This window comes from Gymnoscopelus microlampas (assembly GCF_963454915.1).
Source record: "Gymnoscopelus microlampas genome assembly, chromosome: 20".
Classification (NCBI taxonomy): Eukaryota; Metazoa; Chordata; class Actinopteri; order Myctophiformes; family Myctophidae; genus Gymnoscopelus; species Gymnoscopelus microlampas.
In genome coordinates, this window is record NC_139957.1 from 44604754 (window position 1) to 44626473 (window position 21720).

Consider the following 21720-nt stretch of genomic DNA (forward strand, 5'->3'; position numbering starts at 1 on the left):
TTTAGCCATACTTCTGTCTTTTTTATCTATTTGTCATCTGTTTCATTTCCTCCCACAGAGTGAAAACCCCTAAAATACAAGATATTTTTATAAGGGTGTGCAATACTGTATGGTTTGTGAAACACACAATACATGTCTGCTGCTATTAGTGTTTCCCAAACAATAGGTTGGGACCCATTTTTGGGTCACACAACCATTTGTACGGGTTAGATTTCCTACAATGTTTTAAAAACAATAATTCAAAAGATTTTCAATGATTAAAAAAAGTCACATTTCTTCAGAACAAAATCTAATACTTTTTTCAAAAGTAATTTCTGAAATGTTCAAACAAATCTGAAAAGAAATTCCAAACATTTAAAAAACGTTTACGAAATAGTGAAAATAGCAGATCTACCAGCTCACAAGCTTGTGAGCCTGTAGATATAGATAGTTGCACTATTAAATAGGGCTGAAGTGGTATTGGTATAACAATGTACTTAAAGTACCAAAGTAGAAAGTACTCATTATGCAGAATGTCCCATTTCTCAAACTTTCAAATGTATAAAATGTATACAAATCTTTTGAAAATAGCAGATCTACAAGCTCACAATGTCTTGCATCGCGACACATTGTGAGCTTGTAGATCGGCTATTTTCAAATGGCCGAAATGTATATAGAGATGAAGTGGTTAATGTATCTTTTTGTAATAATAATCAAAAAAATTATGCAAATTGCATGAGGTCAGCGACCAAAGGCATGGCACTTCTTGAGAAGTTTGTCATTTCCTCCACTCTGACGGTAAAGAGCCTATTTGCAGTGCGTATGTTTTGTACGTCATGAATTTGCATGTACGCATGTCTACAGTATAAGTGTGGCCAAAACTACAGACTAGACCAGACGGCGGCTCGGAGAACACCAGTGTGGTGTGACACAGATATTGGATAAAGGTGAGTAACATAATTGTATTATTATTTAGAAAAATATTATTGAACAGTGTTGGACTGTAACGGAGTAAATGTACTTCAGTACTGTACTTACAGTAAGTACAGATTCTGAGGATCTGTACTTGAGTACTTGAGTATGAGATGTGTTTGATACACTCTTACTCTTACGAAGCACATTTCCAGGACAAATATTAAACTTTTACTTGAGTACACGGACAAACGTGTCCGTGGCACATTTTGTATTTTGGTTATAATGTGTACATACTCTATTCTTAATATTCACAATATGTTTCTTAAATAATGTGGGTGAATGATGTTGGTGACTCGTAAAGTGTCGGGAAGACTTGCTCATTAATATGTTGCAGGAGATTTGTTGTGTTGGTACCCGTACGTACATGATTGCATCAGGTGACAAGACAAACAGCTAGAAGTAATGTTTGCTAATAGCTGCCTTAATTTTTTCATTGTTCCACTGGCATACCTTACATCATACCACCTACACATTGTCTGAGACTTTCTCATTAATATTAAACCACATCAGACAAGACAAGACATCAGCTGAATGATTTGGGAACAGGCCTTATGAGATAAAAGACATAGGGCTCTATAAAGGGCTGAACTGGCTAAATCCACTATTTTGGGAATTAGGACTGCGGAAGGGGCGTTCCCGTGCAAAAGTTGCTATTTTAGGACACCTGCACTACCCGTTACATTATGCATAGGTGTGGTTTGGGCGTTACAATAATAAAACCAATCACTGTGCCAGATGCCATTACCTTTAAGAGAAGGCTGTGCTAGCCATTATCCCCAATGCAATCTTACGCACTCATTTCTCCCTGTTTGCAGTGTTGCCTGGTCTGCTGATTATAAGCCACTTTGGGCTTGTTTTTCTGTAAAGTTGCATAAATAATGGTAAAATGGTTGTGAGCTTGTAGATTGGCTATTTTAAATATGCACATTGTTTAATGGCCGACATATATAGGTTTGAAGTGCTCATGTGGCCTATTATAATCGCTTTTGGGTTAGGATAGGGTTGGGGTTTTCATAGACCTAGTTGCAAATTCTGGCAACACAGCTCCAGCCGCACTTTGGGGATTTTACATGGAAACATACACCCGACACTCTTTTTTCATAATATATAAACTATTGACTTATCCTCTTTGCATTATTTGAAATAGGGGTCTATAATAAGATGTGTATATATGGTACAGTATATAGTGGCTCAGTATTTGTGGCACTAGTGTTTATGCAGATGCACTAGTCTAATAGTTTTAAAATGTGTAGCACACTGTCATAGACTCTATGGCACATTACGAGTCCATTAGTTTACATTTAGCGCCAGTCATTTGGGTTTCTGGTAAAAAAAAAATATTGACCAGTTAATTTGTATGCCCATGACAAAAATTAAATATTGATCAAAATGTCCGTCATAAGCTGGCATGGTGATGACCCCTGGTCTGTTCATTGGAGTGATGTGTCAACGTGACCACTTCTCCAGTCGACCCCCTTGCTTGTTAGGACACTGACACAGGTTCTTAGTTAATCCATTGTTAGGACACTGACACAGGTTCTTAGTTAATCCATTGTTAGAACACTGACACAGGTCCTTAGTTAATCCATTGTTAGAACACTGACACAGGTTCTTAGTTAATCCATTGTTAGAACACTGACACAGGTCCTTAGTTAATCCATTGTTAGAACACTGACACAGGTTCTTAGTTAATCCATTGCCATATTACTGAGAAATGATGTTAAAACAGGACCAGATCCAAGGGGAAGGCAGCTCTGGGGTGGTTAAGCTGGACGTATACTTTGCAGTTACTTCTCTGAAACAAGAGTTACAAGGTCCTACAGTATAAATTCATTGTGAAAACATTACAGCAATTCATAGATATAAAAAAATAAGAAATGTACACCTAATGGTACTTTAAGTATTTTTAAAAGCATGTACTCTTACATTTACTTTAAGTATGTTTTAAAGCAGGCACCTTTGAATACTTGAGTATACTAGAAGTTCGGCCCTGCTACGCAGGGCCTCGCGTCTAGTCCGCCGCCACGCCCACGTAGCGCCCGCGGCCACTTGGCAGCGCATATAAGTGGCATAGCGTCATGAGGGCCAGTGGGGCCGTGGCTCGGTCAGTGAAGACCCTGTAGCGCGGATGATATGTGGCATAGAGGGGCAGATTTGAAATCTCCAGAGGAAACGTCCGTGGGCTACCATTGGTTCAGCGATGTGTGCGGGCGCCCTGCGGGCCCTCCTCCTCCACCAATGTGCAGTATTGAGAGCCCTGACGTCACAACATTTGGAGCGATGGGCACTGCACTCTGGTTGGTTAGGGTCCACCTAGGGCCCAGGTAGAAGCCAGTTAAAGCCTGCATGGGCAAACCCAGTTAGGACCCGCCTTGGTCCCACATAAACGTGGCTAGTTGGGGCCCACCTAAGGGCCAGGTAGAAGCGACTTATAGCCCGCATGGGCATAGCAGTTAAGACCCACCTCGGCCCCACATAGAATTGCCTAGGTGGGGCCCACCTAAGGGCCAGGTAGAGTCGGTGGGGACCCCCCACAGGCCAATGTTAAAATGGTAGCACTTGTTCCTCAACATAGTGTGACGCTGCATTCATGATTTGCGGCATTTTGTGCAAACTTTAGATGTGAATCTTAGCCAATCGGGATGGAATATGAAAGATTAAACAGATCCGTCTTGATCACATGACTATAGAGATCATGTGTACCGATTTGCGTGAAATGTAGATATAATCGGAAGGAGTAATGTAAAGAAATATGTTGTACATAAGGCGGCCTCCTGGTGGAGCTATAAAAGGTAGATGTGAGAAATGTAGGGGAAAGGTTTTTCCTTGACCTCTAGAGAGTGCACATACAAAGTTTTACACAGATTGGTGCAGGTATAGGTAAAAACACAAATCGGACTGTTATAGCGCCACCATGAGGCTGATTAGAAAAATCTCAAGTGGAATTTCTTGCTCGGCATAGTGGGAATGTGGGTGCAAAGTTGCACGGAAAGTGCATGCTGTGTTCATAATTTGAGGCATTTTGGTCAAAACGGAGCAGTCCTGGAAACTGTGGAAGCCATTTTTAGTCAAGCAGGATGGAAAATGAAAAATCGGAAAGAGCGTGTTTTTTTAAATGACTATAGAGATACTGTGTATCGATGTGCGTGATGTTAGGACAAAATATGTAGCAGTACTGTGAGAAAATGTGTTTTGCAAAAAGCGGCCTCCTGGTGGCACTATAACAGGGCCATGTGAAAGAAATGGGGCAGAGGTTCTGAATTGGCATCCAGGGAGTGTGTGCACAGTTGCGCTGCGATCAAGCCAACGATGCGGGAGATTAGCTATCCACAGACCGTCGGACGGACAGGGGGTAAAACATACTCTCGCGCCATCCCTTTCGGCCTGGCGGAGACAATAAAAAAACTAAAGTGAAGGAAAAGAGCATTACTGCAGCAAAAGTAGTCAACAAACTATACTATAAAACATTGGCCAAATTGTCAAATAAATGAAGAAAGAGGCAAACATGTTGAAAATAGCCGATCTACAAGCTTACAACGCCTCTCAACGTGAGGCGATGTGAGCTTGTAGATCGGCTATTTTCACAATATTGACTTGTGGAACGGAGTCAAACAAAATTGGGGGGGGTCCCCAGTTCAAATATGTTTTTTTTTGGGGGGGGGGGGGGGGGTAGCCACTGCCCTAATCGGACCGAAATTATCTGAAATTACTACATGACCATAATGCAGCCTAAACGTGCGTTGCACGGGGCGGTCCTGCCATTACGTTAGTTACTGGAGTTTCTGTGGAGCTACACCAGAAGACACACACAACATACACCATCTACAATGGACTAACGGAGCAGCAATAATAACAGTTACCGCCCGAACGTGCATTGTTGACAAAGTGATTGCACAGCCGCTGCAGGCATGACAGCAACGTTAGCGTTAGCTACATGCCAACTATCACAGCGTCCTGTCCGTCATCGCTGCGACTGACTCTGATGGCTACAGCCATAGATAAACACAACAGCAAGCTCTCTGAGATGCCATTGTCTGGGAACTGCTCTTAGCGTGACACGACCAATGAGAGTGAGCGCTTTCGTTGTTGCTAAGATACGGTGCATGGCACACGGCGTCTCTGCCCCATAGCTTGTAGATCTCTCACACATGATTGGCGTAGGCTGCGTTGCCGTCGACGCTGATTGGCTGCATGTTGCTGTGACGTTGAAATGGGGTGCCAGGTCTGCTTTGTGTGTAAGCGATTTTGGGCTCATTTGGGCGCGCTTTTGGGCTGTTTTCCATAGAGCACGGCAGGGCTTGTTTCTGTCCCGTGACGGATGTGGCAAAGAAGGTGCAAAACGAACCATCCGGAAGTAAAGTGCGAGATGAAATATATAGCACTTTATGATTATTAGAGAAGGAGACAGATGTGAAGGTGGAAAATGGAATGTAGGAGGTTATATAGTTTTTCATGAGCGATTTTTGTAGCAAGCTGTGAGTGAATTGGGCCACTCCTGTGGGCGGGGGGCTGAATAGAACCATTGGGGTTTGGGAAGGAGACGCTCTCTGTTTGAGTGGTGAGATGTGTCTGCTACTGGTCAAACCTGCCTCATGTCGCCAGTTGACAATCAGTAGAAAATGGAACATTTAGATCGATTTTGTTGTGTGTGCTTTTCGTTTTTTTTTTTCATATTAACACAGTTTGAATGTTGAAGAAGGCTTGTATTGCAAAATATAGTCGTTTTAGAATCATTAAATGGTTACATTTGTATGGTAAAGTAGGCTGCTAGGCTACTCCGGTAGTCCGTCCGGTTTCACTGTCTGAGTCTATGGTCTGAACACCGCCTATCTTCAAGAGCCAGTGTAGCCAGGTATTTTTATTATAAGTTAGCCCCCAATATTTTATTTGAAAATAGCAGATCTACAAGCTCACAGTGCGTCGATCACGATGCGACGCGTTGTGAGCTTGTAGATCTGCTATTTTCAAATAGCCGATGTATACAGTAGGGTTAAAATGCTCATGTGGCCCATAGTCACCCATCATTTTGTTTTGTTTTTTTCCTAGACCTGGTTGCTTATTTGTCTCATAGAATCTGGCAACACTTGTCTTTGAAGCTATGGCGTTGTTGCTTAACCACCACACTGGTCTTTAGGCTATTCTGTTTTCTAAGCATTTAACCCTACAGTACATCTTATACAAATGATACACATTTTATAAATACATTTACTTACATCGGCTATTTGAAAATTGCCGATCTACAAGCATGCATTGTGAGCTTGTAGATCTGCTATTTTCAAATAAATATTGTATTAAATCTATTATGATGATGATTATCTAATATGCCTATTTATCAGATCCTGTATGGGGTCCCTGGCACTAAATATTTTATAGAGTGGACAGCTGACTGAAAGGTGTCAATGGGGGAGTGATTAGAGTGGCTAGGTTGAATAAATTACCCATTGTTCACGCCCATTACCTGGAGCTGAGAGCTGCTAGAAGTGACAATTCTTTAGAAGGGATTTTCTCAGTTTGGACAATTATAGATAACAAGATTCAAATGAGCACATCTACTCCAATTTCAATGAATGATACATCATATGAAAGCTTATATTCTGTACTTTAATAATCTGCACAAAAAAATGAAAAATGAAAAATGCCAACTTGTGGCATAAAGCATTGTACCCAGTCACATATTTAAAAGCAATTACTATTTTACTCTTACTTGAATAACATTTTGACTGAGCTACTTTTACTTGTAGTAAATTTGACCAGGGTTATCTCTACTCTTACTCAAGTACTGGGGTCGAGTACTTCGTCCACCTCTTTTATTAAAAATAACAATTATTAATATAAACTTCATAAATTAGCTTAAGTTACTTTTTTTCTGTGTCGTTCCTTAAGATGTCTACGGATATTTCTGGCAAGCCAGCCAGAAAGAAGAGAGTGAGGGACGATGAACGGGTCAGGGAGGGGAATGGACGGGAGGATGAACATGACTACGTTAATGAAAGACCACGCCGTCGCAGACGCTCCAGCTCACATGAGACTCAACGAGATCTAGGTACACAGTAAAATACTTACTCTCTCTGCTCACTACATTACTGATTACATGATACCTTAATCAATGTACAGGGAGGTGTGTAGGCTACTGATTACAACAGTGGTTCTCAAAGCTTTTCATGTCAAAGACCTTTAAATTAATATGCATTTGGCTGTGGATCCCCATCTGAAAGTATTTTGCCTGCCCGCCTATACAAGATTTATGTTGTTAAAGGGACTACACCATGAAATTTAACTTTTCTTTCTTTTTTTGTGTGTTTTTGGTCTCCCCCACCTCTCTTCTATCCCCAAAAATACCCCAGTTTGAACACTTAGGCTTTCAGAGCATATCTGGGGTTTCCTGTAAATTGGTCTCAAAATAGGCCAAATCCCTCCTGTTTTTCAGTTCAAAAAAAAATAAAAATAAATAAAAATATATATATATATATATATATACTTTTTCAACACAGAACCAGGAGATAACATGTATACAAACTGGCTCAATAGCGCCCCGTGCCAAACAGGACAATGTGGTATTGCAGGTGAAAGTGCTTTATAAGCCAGAGAGAAGTTAGTTGGAATGAGTATATCTGAGGCTTGAATTAGGCTCAAACCTTTTGAAAAACGTTTGAGGGACATAAAAAAAATTATATTAAATATTATTATTATTTTTTTAATTCATGGTGTAGATCCTTTAAAATGCTTTTAAAAAGTTTTCCAAAATGTTCCAATGTTTTCAATAGTTTTTGAAAATAGCCAATGTATATAAGGTTAAAGTGGTTAAACTTATTTTGATGCTATATTCACATATTTTGCTGGGCCCCCCTGGAACCCCATCAGGGACCCCCTGGTGGTCCCCAGACCACACTTTGAGAACCACTGGATTACATGATGTGACATTTTCGAGAAAGCCACAATTGCATATTGTATATTGACGACATGATCATTCAACTATATTATTGTACATCAGACATATAAACCTTTCTGCAGAAATGTACTATATAATATTATTGTCTCCGCCAGGCAGAAGGCATGGCCGAGACTATGTTTTGCAACCCGTCCATCCGTTCGTTCGTCCGTCCGTGAACAGCTAAACTCCGGCACCATTGGCCCGATCGCAGCGACACTGAGCACACACACTCGCTGGATGCCAAAGCAGAACCTCTGCCCTACATTTTTCAGATAGGCCTGTTGTAGCGCCACCAGGAGGCCGATGTTTGCAAAACATATTTATGTATATTATTACTCCTCCAGATTTTTTCCAAACATCACTCATAATCGGTATACTTTATCCCTATAGTCATGTGATCAACAGAGATCTGTACAATTTTTCATAATCCATCCCGATTGGCTAAGATTAGCATCTAAAGTTTACAGGAGTGGTTTGGTTTGAACAAAATGCCTCAAATCATAAATGCAGCGTCGGATTGCCGTGAAACTTTGAACGCACATTCCCACTAGGCTAAGGAACACATGCCACCCTTTTCACATTGTCCTGTTATAGCGCCACCAGGAGGCCAATTTGTTTCTAAACAAAAATGTGTTGATATTACTCCTACAGATTTTGTCCAAACATCACGAAAATTGATACACATTATCTCTATAGTCATGTGATCACGACGGATCTGTCCGACTTCTCGTATTCCATCTTGATTGGTGAATTTCGGACATTGCTGGCCCACAATAACCTACCTGACCTGGCGGAGCACTTTCTCTAGTTCACTCTGTGTTGTTTGAAATGAAACATGGAAGCTGATCATATTAAAGTTATATTGTACTAATATAAATGAAATATAGAAGCTGATCATATTAAAGTTATATTTTACTAATATAAATGAAATATAGAAGCTGATCATATTAAAGTTACATTGTACTAATATAAATGAAATATAGAAGCTGATCATATTAAAGTTATAAAGTGTATTGTACTAATATAAATGAAACATAGAAGCTGATCATATTAAAGTTATAAAGTGTATTGTACTAATATAAATGAAACATAGAAGCTGATCATATTAAAGTTATAAAGTGTATTGTACTAATATAAATGAAACATGGAAGCTGATCATATTGAAGTTATAAAGTGTATTGTACTAATATAAATGAAACATAGAAGCTGATCATATTAAAGTTATAAAGTGTATTGTACTAATATAAATGAAACATGGAAGCTGATCATATTAAAGTTATAAAGTGTATTGTACTAATATAAATGAAACATAGAAGCTGATCATATTAAAGTTATAAAGTGTATTGTACTAATATAAATGAAACATAGAAGCTGATCATATTAAAGTTATAAAGTGTATTGTACTAATATAAATGAAACATAGAAGCTGATCATATTAAAGTTATAAAGTGTATTGTACTAATATCCTGCAGTTATCCAGAGAGCCATCGTCAGAGCGTGTGCGGTGTGCCTTTCGCTGCTGTTTCTCCTAACGGCAGTGAGAACCGTAGACAAGACCATTGACTGTGAGTATCACGAGGTCAAAGGTCTAATTCAGGCTCTTATAACAGTAACAACTGTGTTTATCTTCAGCTTTTGGTCCTCTGTCTGCAGATCATTCAGCCGAACCCAAGACCGACACCAACCTCACCCTGGATAATAACCCGCCGAAGACCAACTGCAATGCCCTGACCCAGGAGATTGACCAGCTGAAGACTGAGAAGAACCAGCTGAAGACTGAGAAGAACCAGCTGACTACCAACTACGATACCTTGACGAAGGAGAAGAACCAGCTGACTACCAACTACGATACCTTGATGAGGGAGAAGAACCAGCTGACTACCAACTACGATACCGTGATGAGGGAGAAGAACCAGCTGACTACCAACTACGATACCGTGATGAGGGAGAAGAACCAGCTGACTACCAACTATGATACCGTGATGAGGGAGAAGAACCAGCTGACTACCAACTATGATACCGTGATGAGGGAGAAGAACCAGCTGACTACCAACTACGATACCGTGATGAGGGAGAAGAACCAGCTGACTACCAACTACGATACCGTGATGAGGGAGAAGAACCAGCTGACTACCAACTACGATACCGTGATGAGGGAGAAGAACCAGCTGACTACCAACTACGATACCGTGATGAGGGAGAAGAACCAGCTGACTACCAACTATGAGACGTTGATGAGGGAGAAGAACCAGTTACAAAGTGAAGTAAACCAGCTGAAGGGACAGACAACAGGTGAGAGAAGATACTAACCTTTTTGAATACATATTAAAGTGTTTATTACTATTGATATTTTAATTATTATCATGGATATAGAGGTTGAAAATCTGAGTAAACTCATCACTGCTGGTGTATGACAACTATCACAGAACAATAATATAATAAATACTAATAATAATAATGCAAACAATATTTAAATCTATGGGATTTAAAAAAAGTGGTTTAGAACAGTGGTTCTCAAAAATAGCAGATATACAAGCTCACAGCGCGTCACTTTTCTAATATTTCTTGAACAATATTGAAAGTGTTGGAATATTGTTCTTAACACAAATCTTATCTTCTGGGAGGTCCCTCGCACAAAACATTATCTAGAAACTAAAGCTGTCAAATAATTGAAGAAAAAAAACTACAAAACTGTAATATTTGCCTATAGGATGTAGTGGAGTAGAAGTATCAAAAAATGTAAAGTAACCAGAAAATTGTACGTAAATGTGTGGTTTAAAAAACACCATTGATATAATACATTAAAGACGGGGTGCCATGATTTTCAGTGATCCCCCCCCCCCCCCCCTAAAACATAATCATCAGGTATTATGGTTATACTAGGAGGAAGATTTTTTTCAAAAAAGTATACAGAAATTGTTAAAATTATGTTTTTATGTGGACACGCCTCCAGTTCATTAAGTATACCTGGTTCTCACCTTAGCACCTCCTCCACCACCTTAGCACCACCCACCTGTCACAGTCCTTCCTCTTCCTCATGCCCACCTGTTGTGTTATGATAATGAGGTGGAGGGTATATTTTTACTATGTCACTAAATCTTTCTCTATTGGCACGTTTGACCCTCAAGGTTTCAGCCTCCAGGTAGAAACTCAAAATAGTCAGAGAAGACATAAAACACCATAAAAACACCACCAGGGGGCCTCATGAAGTTCTATCAACCTCATAGACACATGAAAAACAGAAAAAGTGCAAAACCATGGCACCACCTCTTTAATAGTTGTATCCTCCACTCCCTGACTACTATTATTATAATAATTATTACCCATATTTAACCTTATCTTCATATAATTGGTCCTCACTAATACTCATTATAAGATGGCATAATGTCTGTCTACTCACTCTGTGTCTCATTTTGGGATGTGGACAGTTCAGAAACCTGCCTACCAATGACATCATCAATGGGGATGCTGAAATAGAAGCCATTGTTTTAGCATCAACAGGGGGTGGGGCTACAACATCAATGGAAACACAGACATGTGTGGGGAGGATGAACTGTCATAGAGAGTTGTGTTTATGACATACTTATATACTTACATACTTTATAAACATACATACACTCAGTGGTGGAAGAACTACTCCTCAGATGTTTTACTTAAGTAAAAGTAGCAATACCACAATACACAAAATAAATGCTCTGTTACAGGTAAAAGGCCTGTATTCAAAATGATACTTAGGCCTATATAAAAGTATAAAAGCATATTGGCATCGAAAATGAATACCAAAAGTGTTCAAAAATAGAGATCTAAAAGCTCAAATAAGGTCTTGCTGGCTTGTAGATCTGATATTTCCAAATAAATGAAGTATAAAATAGGGCTTAATTGCTTAATGTATGTTTTGTATTAATAATCTAAATATGTATAATAACTGAAGCTGTAAAATATGTGTAGTGGAGTAATAAGTACAATATCTGCCTCTGAGATGAAGTGGAGAAGAAGTATAAAGTATCAAAAAATGTAAAGTAAAAATTGTACTTGAGTAAATGTGTGGTGTAGAAAAAAACATTGATATAATAAATGAATAGTTTTACCCTCCACTCCATTACATCTCTGACTACTATTATAATATTACACTTAAGTATTCAAAAGTACATGCTTTGAAAAAATACTCAAAGTACAAGTAAAAGTAAATGTTTTTTTTTAAATACTTAATGTACAAGTAAAAGTAGAAGTAAACAGAAGCCAGAAACACAGCTAGTGTGAGAAGTGTGGCCACTTGCATTTTAGGGAAGAAAACCTAAAAGTACTCAGTACTTTACAGCCTTCCTAGAAAGTACAATATTTGTCTTGGAAATGTACTCAAGTAAGAGTAATAAGTATTAAAAAAATCCAATACTCAAGTAAAGCTCCTCAGAATATGTAGTTTAGTACAATACTCAAATACATTTACTCTGTTACTGTTCACCACTGGTACATCTCCTGTTTGATGTGTTTAGAGAGGTCGTGTTCAGGTTCATGGAAGAAGTTTGGAAGCAGCTCTTACTGCATACCTACTGGAGCGAGAACATGGCAGGAAGCTAGAGAATACTGTCAGAGCCAAGGAGCTGATCTGGTGATCATTAACAGTGGAGAAGAACAGGTTAGTGTGTGTGTGTGTGTGTGTGTGTGTGTGTGTGTGTGTGTGTGTGTGTGTGTGTGTGTGTGTGTGTGTGTGTGTGTGTGTGTGTGTGTGTGTGTGTGTGTGTGTGTGTGTGTGTGTGTGTGTGTGTGTGCAGAAGTGAATGTATTGAATAAAATTAATGATGATTTAATCATGTATAAATGATCAGGAATTCATCAGAGGATTTAGCCCTGGGAGTCGTGTAGGATCATGGATGGGTCTGAAACGGGCTGGAGGAACATGGACCTGGGTGGATGGAACTCCACTGACAACACAGTGAGACATTTTACATGTTTTTATATTGTAATTCTATCAAAGTCACTGTATGTGAGTGACTGAGTGGATGTGAACATATATTGTTGTTTATTGTGCAGGTACTGGATGAGTGGATGGCCTACTAACGATGAAGACAGGAACTGTGCATACTACTATCACAACTCTGACCCTGGAATATGGTATAATCATGTCTGTTCACATACATACAACCCAATCTGTGAGAAATGATGTTTGTTTTCACTTCATTGATGAAACTACAGCTCAGTGTTCTGCTACAGTAGTAATTAGTAGTGAAAATGATAAAAAACTCAAACATTTTATAGCACAGATGTACAAACTGTTGTATCCATATTAACCACTTTAATACAAACCACCAACTATGATGGTTTAGCATGTTACAAGCTCACAAGGCGTCACAACACAAGCTTGTAGATCGGCTATTTACAGCAAGGAGATTTGGTGAAGAGGGAAATACTAGAGCAGAGGTTCTCAATGTGGGGTCATGGGGGGGGGGGGGGGGGGGGGGGTTCCAGGCGGTCCACTTTACTAGCAAGGGTTCCCCCACAAAATAAACGAGTCGTTTTGAGCTTGTAGATCGGCTATTTTCAAACATTTTTTTAAGTAATATTTGATAATTTGGCCAAAAGATTGACATTTTTTTTATAGCATAGTTTGTTGATTACTTTTGACGTAGTAATGGTCTCATTATTAGTATACTTTATTCACTTATTAAAAAGGTATTAAAAAGGTCTTAAAAGTCCTTAAATTGTCACTTTTGAAATGTGCAGATATACTGTCAGGATACGACTCAGAGTAAGGACCCATAATGCAGGAAACCAGGATTTGACGTAGAAGCACACTTTACTTAAATAAAACACGTAACAGAAGTAAACCTTCACAGAGGGATCAAAACTGCAACTTAAAGAACCCACAAGCAGTGGTGGAAAAGTACTCAAATGTTTTACTTAAGTAAAAGTATCAATACTGCAATGTAGAAGTACTCAGTTACAAGTAAAAGTCACAAATTCAAAATTTACTTGAGTAAAAGTACAAAAGTATTGGCATCAAAATGTACTTAATGTACCAAAAGTAGTAAATGTTTGAAAATAGCAGATCTACAAGCTCACAACGCGTCGCGATGCGACGCGTTGTGAGCTTGTAGATCGGCTATTTTCAAATAGCCTAGGTATAAAATAGGACTAAAGTGGTTAACGTATGTTTTATAATGTAATAATTTATATCTGCAAAGTAACTAGTAACTAAGGTCTTCAAATAATTGTTATGAGTAAAAATATAATATTTGCCTCTGAGATGTAGTGGAGTAGAAGTAGAAGTATTGGAAATTGTAAATACTCAAGTAAAGTACAAATACCTCAAAATTGTACTTAAGTACAGTGCTTAAGTAAATGTACTTAGGTACTTTCCACCACTGCCCACCAGCAACTCAAACAAACACTCAGACCCATTAAATACCCACAGTCTCAATTAGTGGTAACAGTCACTGCTGGGAACCCCAGCTGGAACCAGTCTCACAATCATTCAATTCAATTGAATTCAATTTTATTAAAGTGTCAATCACAACAAGTTGTCTCAAGACACTTTACATGTAGAGAAGAGACCCGACAATCCCACCCTGAACAAGCAATTTTTGCGACAGTGGCAACGAAAAACTCCCTCTTAACTGGAAGAAACGTCAGGCAGACCCTAGGCTCTAGGGTGACGGCCTTCTGCCTCGACCGTGTCGGGGGAAAGAAGAGAGAGAGAGAGAGAGAGAGAGAGAGAGAGAGAGAGAGAGAGAGAGAGAGAGAGAGAGAGGGGAGGGGCTTACAGAGAGGGGAGGGGCTTAGCAGGAGCAGGAAAAGTCACAACAGGGCAGCACTAGCACCTGACAGGGGCAGGGCAGCCAGTACAGGGGCAGATCGTGACAGATGCCCTGTGTACACCAGTGGTGGGAAAAGTACTCAAAATTTGTACTTACGTAAAAGTATAAATACTGCAATTTAGAGATACTCTGTTACAAGTTAGAGTCTGGAATTCTAAATTTACTTTCGTAAACGTACACAAGTATTGGCATCGAAATGTAAAGTATCAAAAGTAAAAGTGCTCGTTATGCAGAATGTCCCATTTACAAGTTTTCTAAAAAAAATCAAATGCCGAAATGTATATAATATTATTGCTGAAGTGGCTACCTATTGTCCCTCCCATTGTCACACCCTTGTCTGGGCCACTGAGGTGTTAAAAACTCTGGGATCTTTGCAGGGCAATTTCTCTGCTTTGGGGTTTAAGGTTCAACAAGATTCAAATGGTCACATCTTCTTTAAATATTGTCCAATTGTTCAATTTCAATGAATGATACATCATATTAAAGCTTATATTCTCTACTTTAATAACCTGTAAACAAATTAAAAATTAAAAATGCTCACTTGCGGCATAAACCATTGTACTCAGTCTTTTAGATTAGATTAGATTTATTGGTCCCCGTGGGGAAATTCGTCTTCACTGACTGTACATTACATAAAGGACAATTTCACATCACACAAGACAGACAACAAGCAACAAGACAACTGGTGTTAATAGGACAGATTTTCAGCGGGGCCTTTTATTCAGGACCTCGATGGCTGCAGGAACCAGGCTTTTCCTAAAGCGGGCCCTGTTAAATGAGAGTGTTCTGTACCTGCAGAACACTCTCATTTAACAGGGCCCGCTCTAGGAAAATATATGTATATATATATATATATATATATATATATATATATATATATATATATATATATATATATATATATATATATATATATATATATATATATATATATATATATATATATATATATATATATATATATATATATATATATATATACATATATATATACATACATACATACATACATACATACATACATACATATATATATATATATATATATATATATATATATATATATATATACATATATATATACATATATATATACACACACACACACACACACACACACACACACACACACACACACACACACACACACACACACACACACACACACACACACACACACACACACACAGTTTTATGGTTAGGGTTTAAGGTACAAGAAAAAAAGGGATATTTTCTCAGAATCCACCAATATGTTTTGAAACAGTCCAAAATAATCTCAAGTATTTCAAATTATTATTCTAAGAGTTTTTGAAAAGAGCAGATCTACAAGCTCACAACACGTCATATTGCGACCAGGCCTGGAATGTTGTCATTTTAGGGGCAAGACCACTTGGCCTTTGGTGTTGTCCATTTTTTGAGGGCACAAAGGCCAAATGCCAGGGCATCAAATAAAACAATATCTTTAGTCCATTTAAATAATCAATTGAATGTAAGGGTTGATGATGATTTTAAATGTAATATGTAGACTATCTGCAGTGAAATTAATACATCATGATATTTACAATCTGATCCATGATCAGCCCTGCAAAGTCACTGAATTGGTTTAAAGATGGAGACTGGATGGTGTTAAGAATTCAGAATCTCAATAAAAGACTCTGGTGTCTACATAATGACAAGACATAGACAGAGGAGAAAGTGGTTCAGTCAGCTGGGGCCAGTGGTGTGTTCTAGGTTTTTTTCCCGGGGGCATACTATAATAATTCCCTCCCACACGCACGGCACGTGCACGTCCACATGTACACGCGTGCATGGTCGCCCAATGAAATGACTGCACTGTTGTTAAGTAGTTAATGTGGGAATTAGTAACTCCAACGGCCAGCGGTCATTATCCCCTCAAGACAATAGACACACATAAGCCTTCAGCTCAGACGCCACATTATCACATGAAAAAGGCTATAGACCACGAAGTGTGACGTAATTTACATATCCTTTGTTAGTCTACCTGGTTCGCAGTTTTCCACCCCCATTCTGAATCCCCATAGACGTATTTAATATCGCGTCAAATAAGAACTGTGTTCCAAAAATAAACAAATGACCCCGGCGGTTTGACTCTTATGGATATGAAGCATCAACTGACGGTGAGAAAACGCTAATGTTACATGCGCCAAATTAGTTACATTTTCTCCAGAAACAGACTGTATCAAATATAAGTGACTGACTATCATAAACGATACAGAACCTCCTCCCTGACAATATCGCCGAGACAGTTTGTTTATTTTTGGACCACAATTCTTATATGAGACGATTCTAAGATGACCCAATGTTGTTCTCCATAGAGACATTACTTTACGAACCTGGGGATGAACGAGTGACGTCAGGACTTCGGTGGTCTATTTGAACTGAAGCTTAGAATCTTAGTGCCCCCCCCCCCCCCCAGCCCCTCCTCATGTGTATCAGATACGCTTCCTCGGACGGTTTCTGGATGGTTACGCTTGGCTAGGAAATGTTTATGCAGGTCACACTATATAGCGTAACGCGGTAGAACACACCACTGGCTGGGGCATTAAGGCCACTAAGGCCTCAGGGCATGGCATTTTATTTGAGGGTCACAAGGCCAAACTGAGGGACAACGGCGGACATGGCCTTCGTGGCCTTCCTGAAATTCCTGCCCTGATTGTGACACATTGTGAGCTTGTGGATCGGCTATTTTCAATTGGCCGATGCATAGGTTTAAAGTGCTCACGTGGCCTGATAGTTGTTTCTTTTGGGCTTGTTTTCCTACACCTGGATGCTTATTTATCTCACAAAAATATGGCAACGCTGCAACATAAACGTAACAACCTGTTTAGATAGATGACAAGCGACCAAGAGAAGAGAAGGGAACACAAAGTAGAAGTCTGCACTATAGTACTGAGTCTGTGTGTTAAGAGGGACAGCTATGGATTCACATGCCTACTTAACGACCAACGAGGAATATCTACTGACTGGACTGCTAACATTACAGTTGTGTGTCTGTGATGACATCACGGCCGGCCTGTGACCAAAACAAATGGTGAGTTATGAACAGAATTGACTACGGCTGGAGGTGGTCAACGTGAAATCACACAAAGACACTCGCCTTAATGTTTTGAGGGAGAAAATAAGAATAAATGTTTTTTTTTTTAAATTGCACACAAGTCTCTCTTTGTGCTCTCCCACTCAGAGAAAGTTAGGCGCCCGTGGAACAGCCTGTCCATATTAGAGCTGCTCAGTCTATAAATATATTTAAATCACTATTGAAGACATGCTTCTTTTCTTTGGCCTTTGAGCACAGCTGAGACTAGCTAGCACTATACATTATCACTTTGGTTGGCTTCTAAATGTGCTTTATAGATACACTTTGAGTTGAGTCCTAAATTATTGTCATGTCAACGACCTCCAGATGTATTTGGCCACAGATTTATGTTGTAAATAAAAACATTCTGTCAAAATTATTCAATGTTTTTTTCCACAAGCTCACATGAGAGCTTGTAGATCAGCTATTTTTTAATATCTGAAGTGTAAACACAATATATAGTGTTCCAGTGGTTCAACTGTTCCCCAGTTGTTGCTGGGGACCCCCTGGAACCCCCTCAAGGACCCCTGGAGGACTCCGGACCTCCAGTTTGACAACCAGTGACACACATAATGTGCTAAATGTCTGTTACCATTGGTTACGGTTTTAACTCCGTCTGGTAGACATAGGAGGTCAGCTGACCACATGTGTGACACTTCTTGAGAAGACAGATATGTTTGTTACTTCCTCAATTCTCACGTATATTTATTTACTGTATATATACTGTACTTTATGTGGTAAAGAGCCTATTGGCACGCACGCACGCACACACACACACACACACACACACACACACACACACACACACACACACACGCACACACACACACACACACACACACACACACACACACACACACACACACACACACACACACACACACACACACACACACACACACACACACACACACACACACACACAGGGCTGTAGGCCGAATCAAGTGTCAAATGTTATTTTAGGAAGTGAAACCCCATTTGGAAATTGCAGTTGATCAGTGGTGTAAAGTAACTAAGTAAATTTACTCAAGTACTGTACTTAAGTTAAATGTTGAGGTACTTTTACTTTACCGGAGTACTTCCAATTGTCTATAGTTTTACTTCTACTCCACTACATCTCAGAGGAAAATGTTATACTTTTACTCCACTACAATTATTTGAAAACTTTAGTTACTAGTTACTTTGCAGATACAAATTATTACGTTATAAAATATACATTAGCCTCTTTAGCACTATTTTAAACCTCGGCTATTTGAAAATAACAGATCTACAAGCTCACAACGCGTTGCATCGCGACGCGTTGTGAGCTTGTATATCACCTATTTTCAAACATTTTAGTACTTTTAATTTTGGTACTTTAAGTACATTATGATACCAATACTTTTGTACTTTTACTCAAGTACATTTTGAATTTCGGACTTTTACTGCGGCAACTTTGCCTTCGTCAGGGTAGGCTGCACTAGCCTTCCTGCTTTCGTGTATAGAGGGGCGGGTCTAAAATCAGCGCGGAGAGAATGCGCCTGATCCCATTGGTTCACCGATCTGTCCGTCAGCCCCCGCCCCGTCAACACAAAATTACGAGCGACGCCCACTGCACTCTGGTTGGTTGGGGAAATGAAACACTTCCTGTACCGGGTACACCGACGCGCTGGTCCAGGCTTTTATTTTTTAGCAAAACTAAACAATAAAAGCCTGGATATCGAGGCTACGTCAGGGAGACTAGACAGACTAGTCACCCTGATGAAGGCAGTGTTGGTTTGAGGTCATTTTAGCTTTCTTTTGCTTTTTTGGCCTCGTTCTCTGAGCCAGAACTACTGTATGTGATTGTTAGCTATGTGCAGTGGTGTAAAGTAACTAAGTACATTTACTGAAGTACTGTTCTTAAGTGAAATGTTTAGGTACTTTTACTTTTAGTGGAGTAAAAGTAAAAATTGGAAATACTTTAAGTATTTCCAATTTTTACTTTTACTCCACTACATCTCAGAGGTAAATATTGTACTTTTTATCCACTACAGTTATTTGAAAACTGTAGTTACTAGTTACTTTGTAGATTTTGATTATTACAAAACATGCATTAACCACTTCAGCCCTATATACAGTAATTTCGGCCATTTGAAAATAGCAGATCTACAAGCTCACAATGTGTTGCGATGCAACACATTGTGCGTTGTAGATCTGCTATTTTCAAAAGATGTTTATACAATTGAAAACTTGTGAAATGCGACATTCTGCATAATGAGTACTTCTACTTTTCTACTTTAAGTATATTTTGAGCAGTATGGGTTGGCGCCCCAGCCTGTGTCTTCCGTGAGTAAGCAGCCCAAACCCTTTAAGGAGGGCCTTTCAGGCAAGCCGCAAGTGGAGCCTGCAGTACCACCACGGCCCAAGACACCATCACGCCGGAGTGAAATGTTTGGAGCGGGGGAGTCTGGTGGAGCCCGGACAGGAGGCCATCCACAGAGCCTAGTCCCTCCACGTGCCAGAGCCTCCCCCGGTCCCAGCAGAGTAGTTCTGGAGAAGCGGACTGAGGGGCCCCGTCTTTCCCTAAGAGGACTGACCGCGGTTAGCTACTGGGACGTAAGTCTGGGCTTGATCACCTGGGCGAGGGTGTATGTTGTCGTGAGACCCGAAACACCCGCCGACCCCAGGCTACAACACTGATGATACGTCCCAGGTACATCCATGTGATGTTTTTTATTTAAACCTAACCTTATTCCTAAACGTAACCTGAGTAAAACTATGTCTAAACCTAACCTTATTCCTAAACTTAACCTGAGTAAAACTATGTCTAAACCTAACCTTATTCCTAAACTTAACCTGAGTAAAACTATGTCTAAACCTAACCTTATTCCTAACCTTAACCTCAGTAAAACTATGTCTAAACCTAACCTTATTCCTAAACTTAACCTGAGTAAAACTATGTCTAAACCTAACCTTATTCCTAACCTTAACCTCAATGAAAATATGTCTAAACCTAACCTTATTCCTAACCTTAACCTCAGTAAAACTATGTCTAAACCTAACCTTATTCCTAACCTTAACCTCAGTAAAACTATCCCTAAACCTAACCTTATTCCTAACCTTAACCTCAGTAAAACTATCCCTAAACCTAACCTTATTCCTAACCTTAATCTCAGTAAAACTATGTCTAAACCTAACCTTATTCCTAACCTTAACCTCAGTAAAACTATGTCTAAACCTAACCTTATTCCTAACCTTAACCTCAGTAAAACTATGTCTAAACCTAACCTTATTCCTAACCTTAACCTCAGTAAAACTATGTCTAAACCTAACCTTATTCCTTAACTTAAGTAAAACAAATACAATAACTACTGGGACCGAGCATTCCACAAAAAAAAAGAAAGATAAAAAAAAGTGTCGGACTAGGTTGTTGTACCGACCGTTACCATCCACAGAACCATTTTTTGTGCTAGTTAGAACCTTTTTATTTATAGTGTGAGATATGATCTACTGAACAACAAAGAGGAAGTTGATATTCAAACTGACTGTTGCTGCATTTTAGTCATACTTCTCTTTTTTTTTTTTCATTTGTCATCCGTTTCATTTCCTCCCATAGAGTGAAAACACCCTAAAAGTGAGTAATATTAAAATATGAGATATTTTTACAAGGCAGTGCAATACTGTATGGTTTGTAAAACACACAATACATGTCTGCTGCTATTAGTGTTTCCCAAACAATGGGTCGGGACCCATTTTTGGGTCAAGCAACCATTTGTATGGGTTAGGTTTCCTACAATGTTTTAAAGGGAATATACACAATGATTTTTAACTTTATCTTCTTTTTTGTGTGTTTTTGGTCTCCCCTACCTCTCTTCCATCCCCAAAATACCCCAGTTTGAGCACTCAGGCTTTCACCGCGTGTAAAGTCTGGGGTTTTGTGTAAATTGGTCTCAAAACAGTCCAAC

The 21720-nt window shown here is 39.3% G+C and overlaps 1 protein-coding gene and 1 long non-coding RNA gene across 2 annotated transcripts in view; both read left to right on the plus strand.

Moving 5' to 3' along the window:
- The first annotated feature begins 6840 nt into the window (after positions 1 to 6840).
- LOC311035613 lies at positions 6841 to 9656 on the plus strand. Its single transcript, XR_014599750.1, has 3 exons — positions 6841 to 6997; positions 9358 to 9450; positions 9539 to 9656. It is a non-coding gene; the product is annotated as an uncharacterized lncRNA (long non-coding RNA).
- A 441-nt stretch (positions 9657 to 10097) lies between these two features.
- The window catches only part of LOC311036847 (CD209 antigen-like protein D), a 580951-nt gene continuing 569328 nt past the window's right edge, over positions 10098 to 21720 (plus strand). Inside the window, exon 1 of the mRNA XM_084045862.1 lies at positions 10098 to 10177. Coding sequence (XP_083901988.1) covers positions 10120 to 10177 — 58 coding nt within the window. The 5' untranslated portion in view covers positions 10098 to 10119. The remainder of the gene's footprint in view (positions 10178 to 21720) is intronic.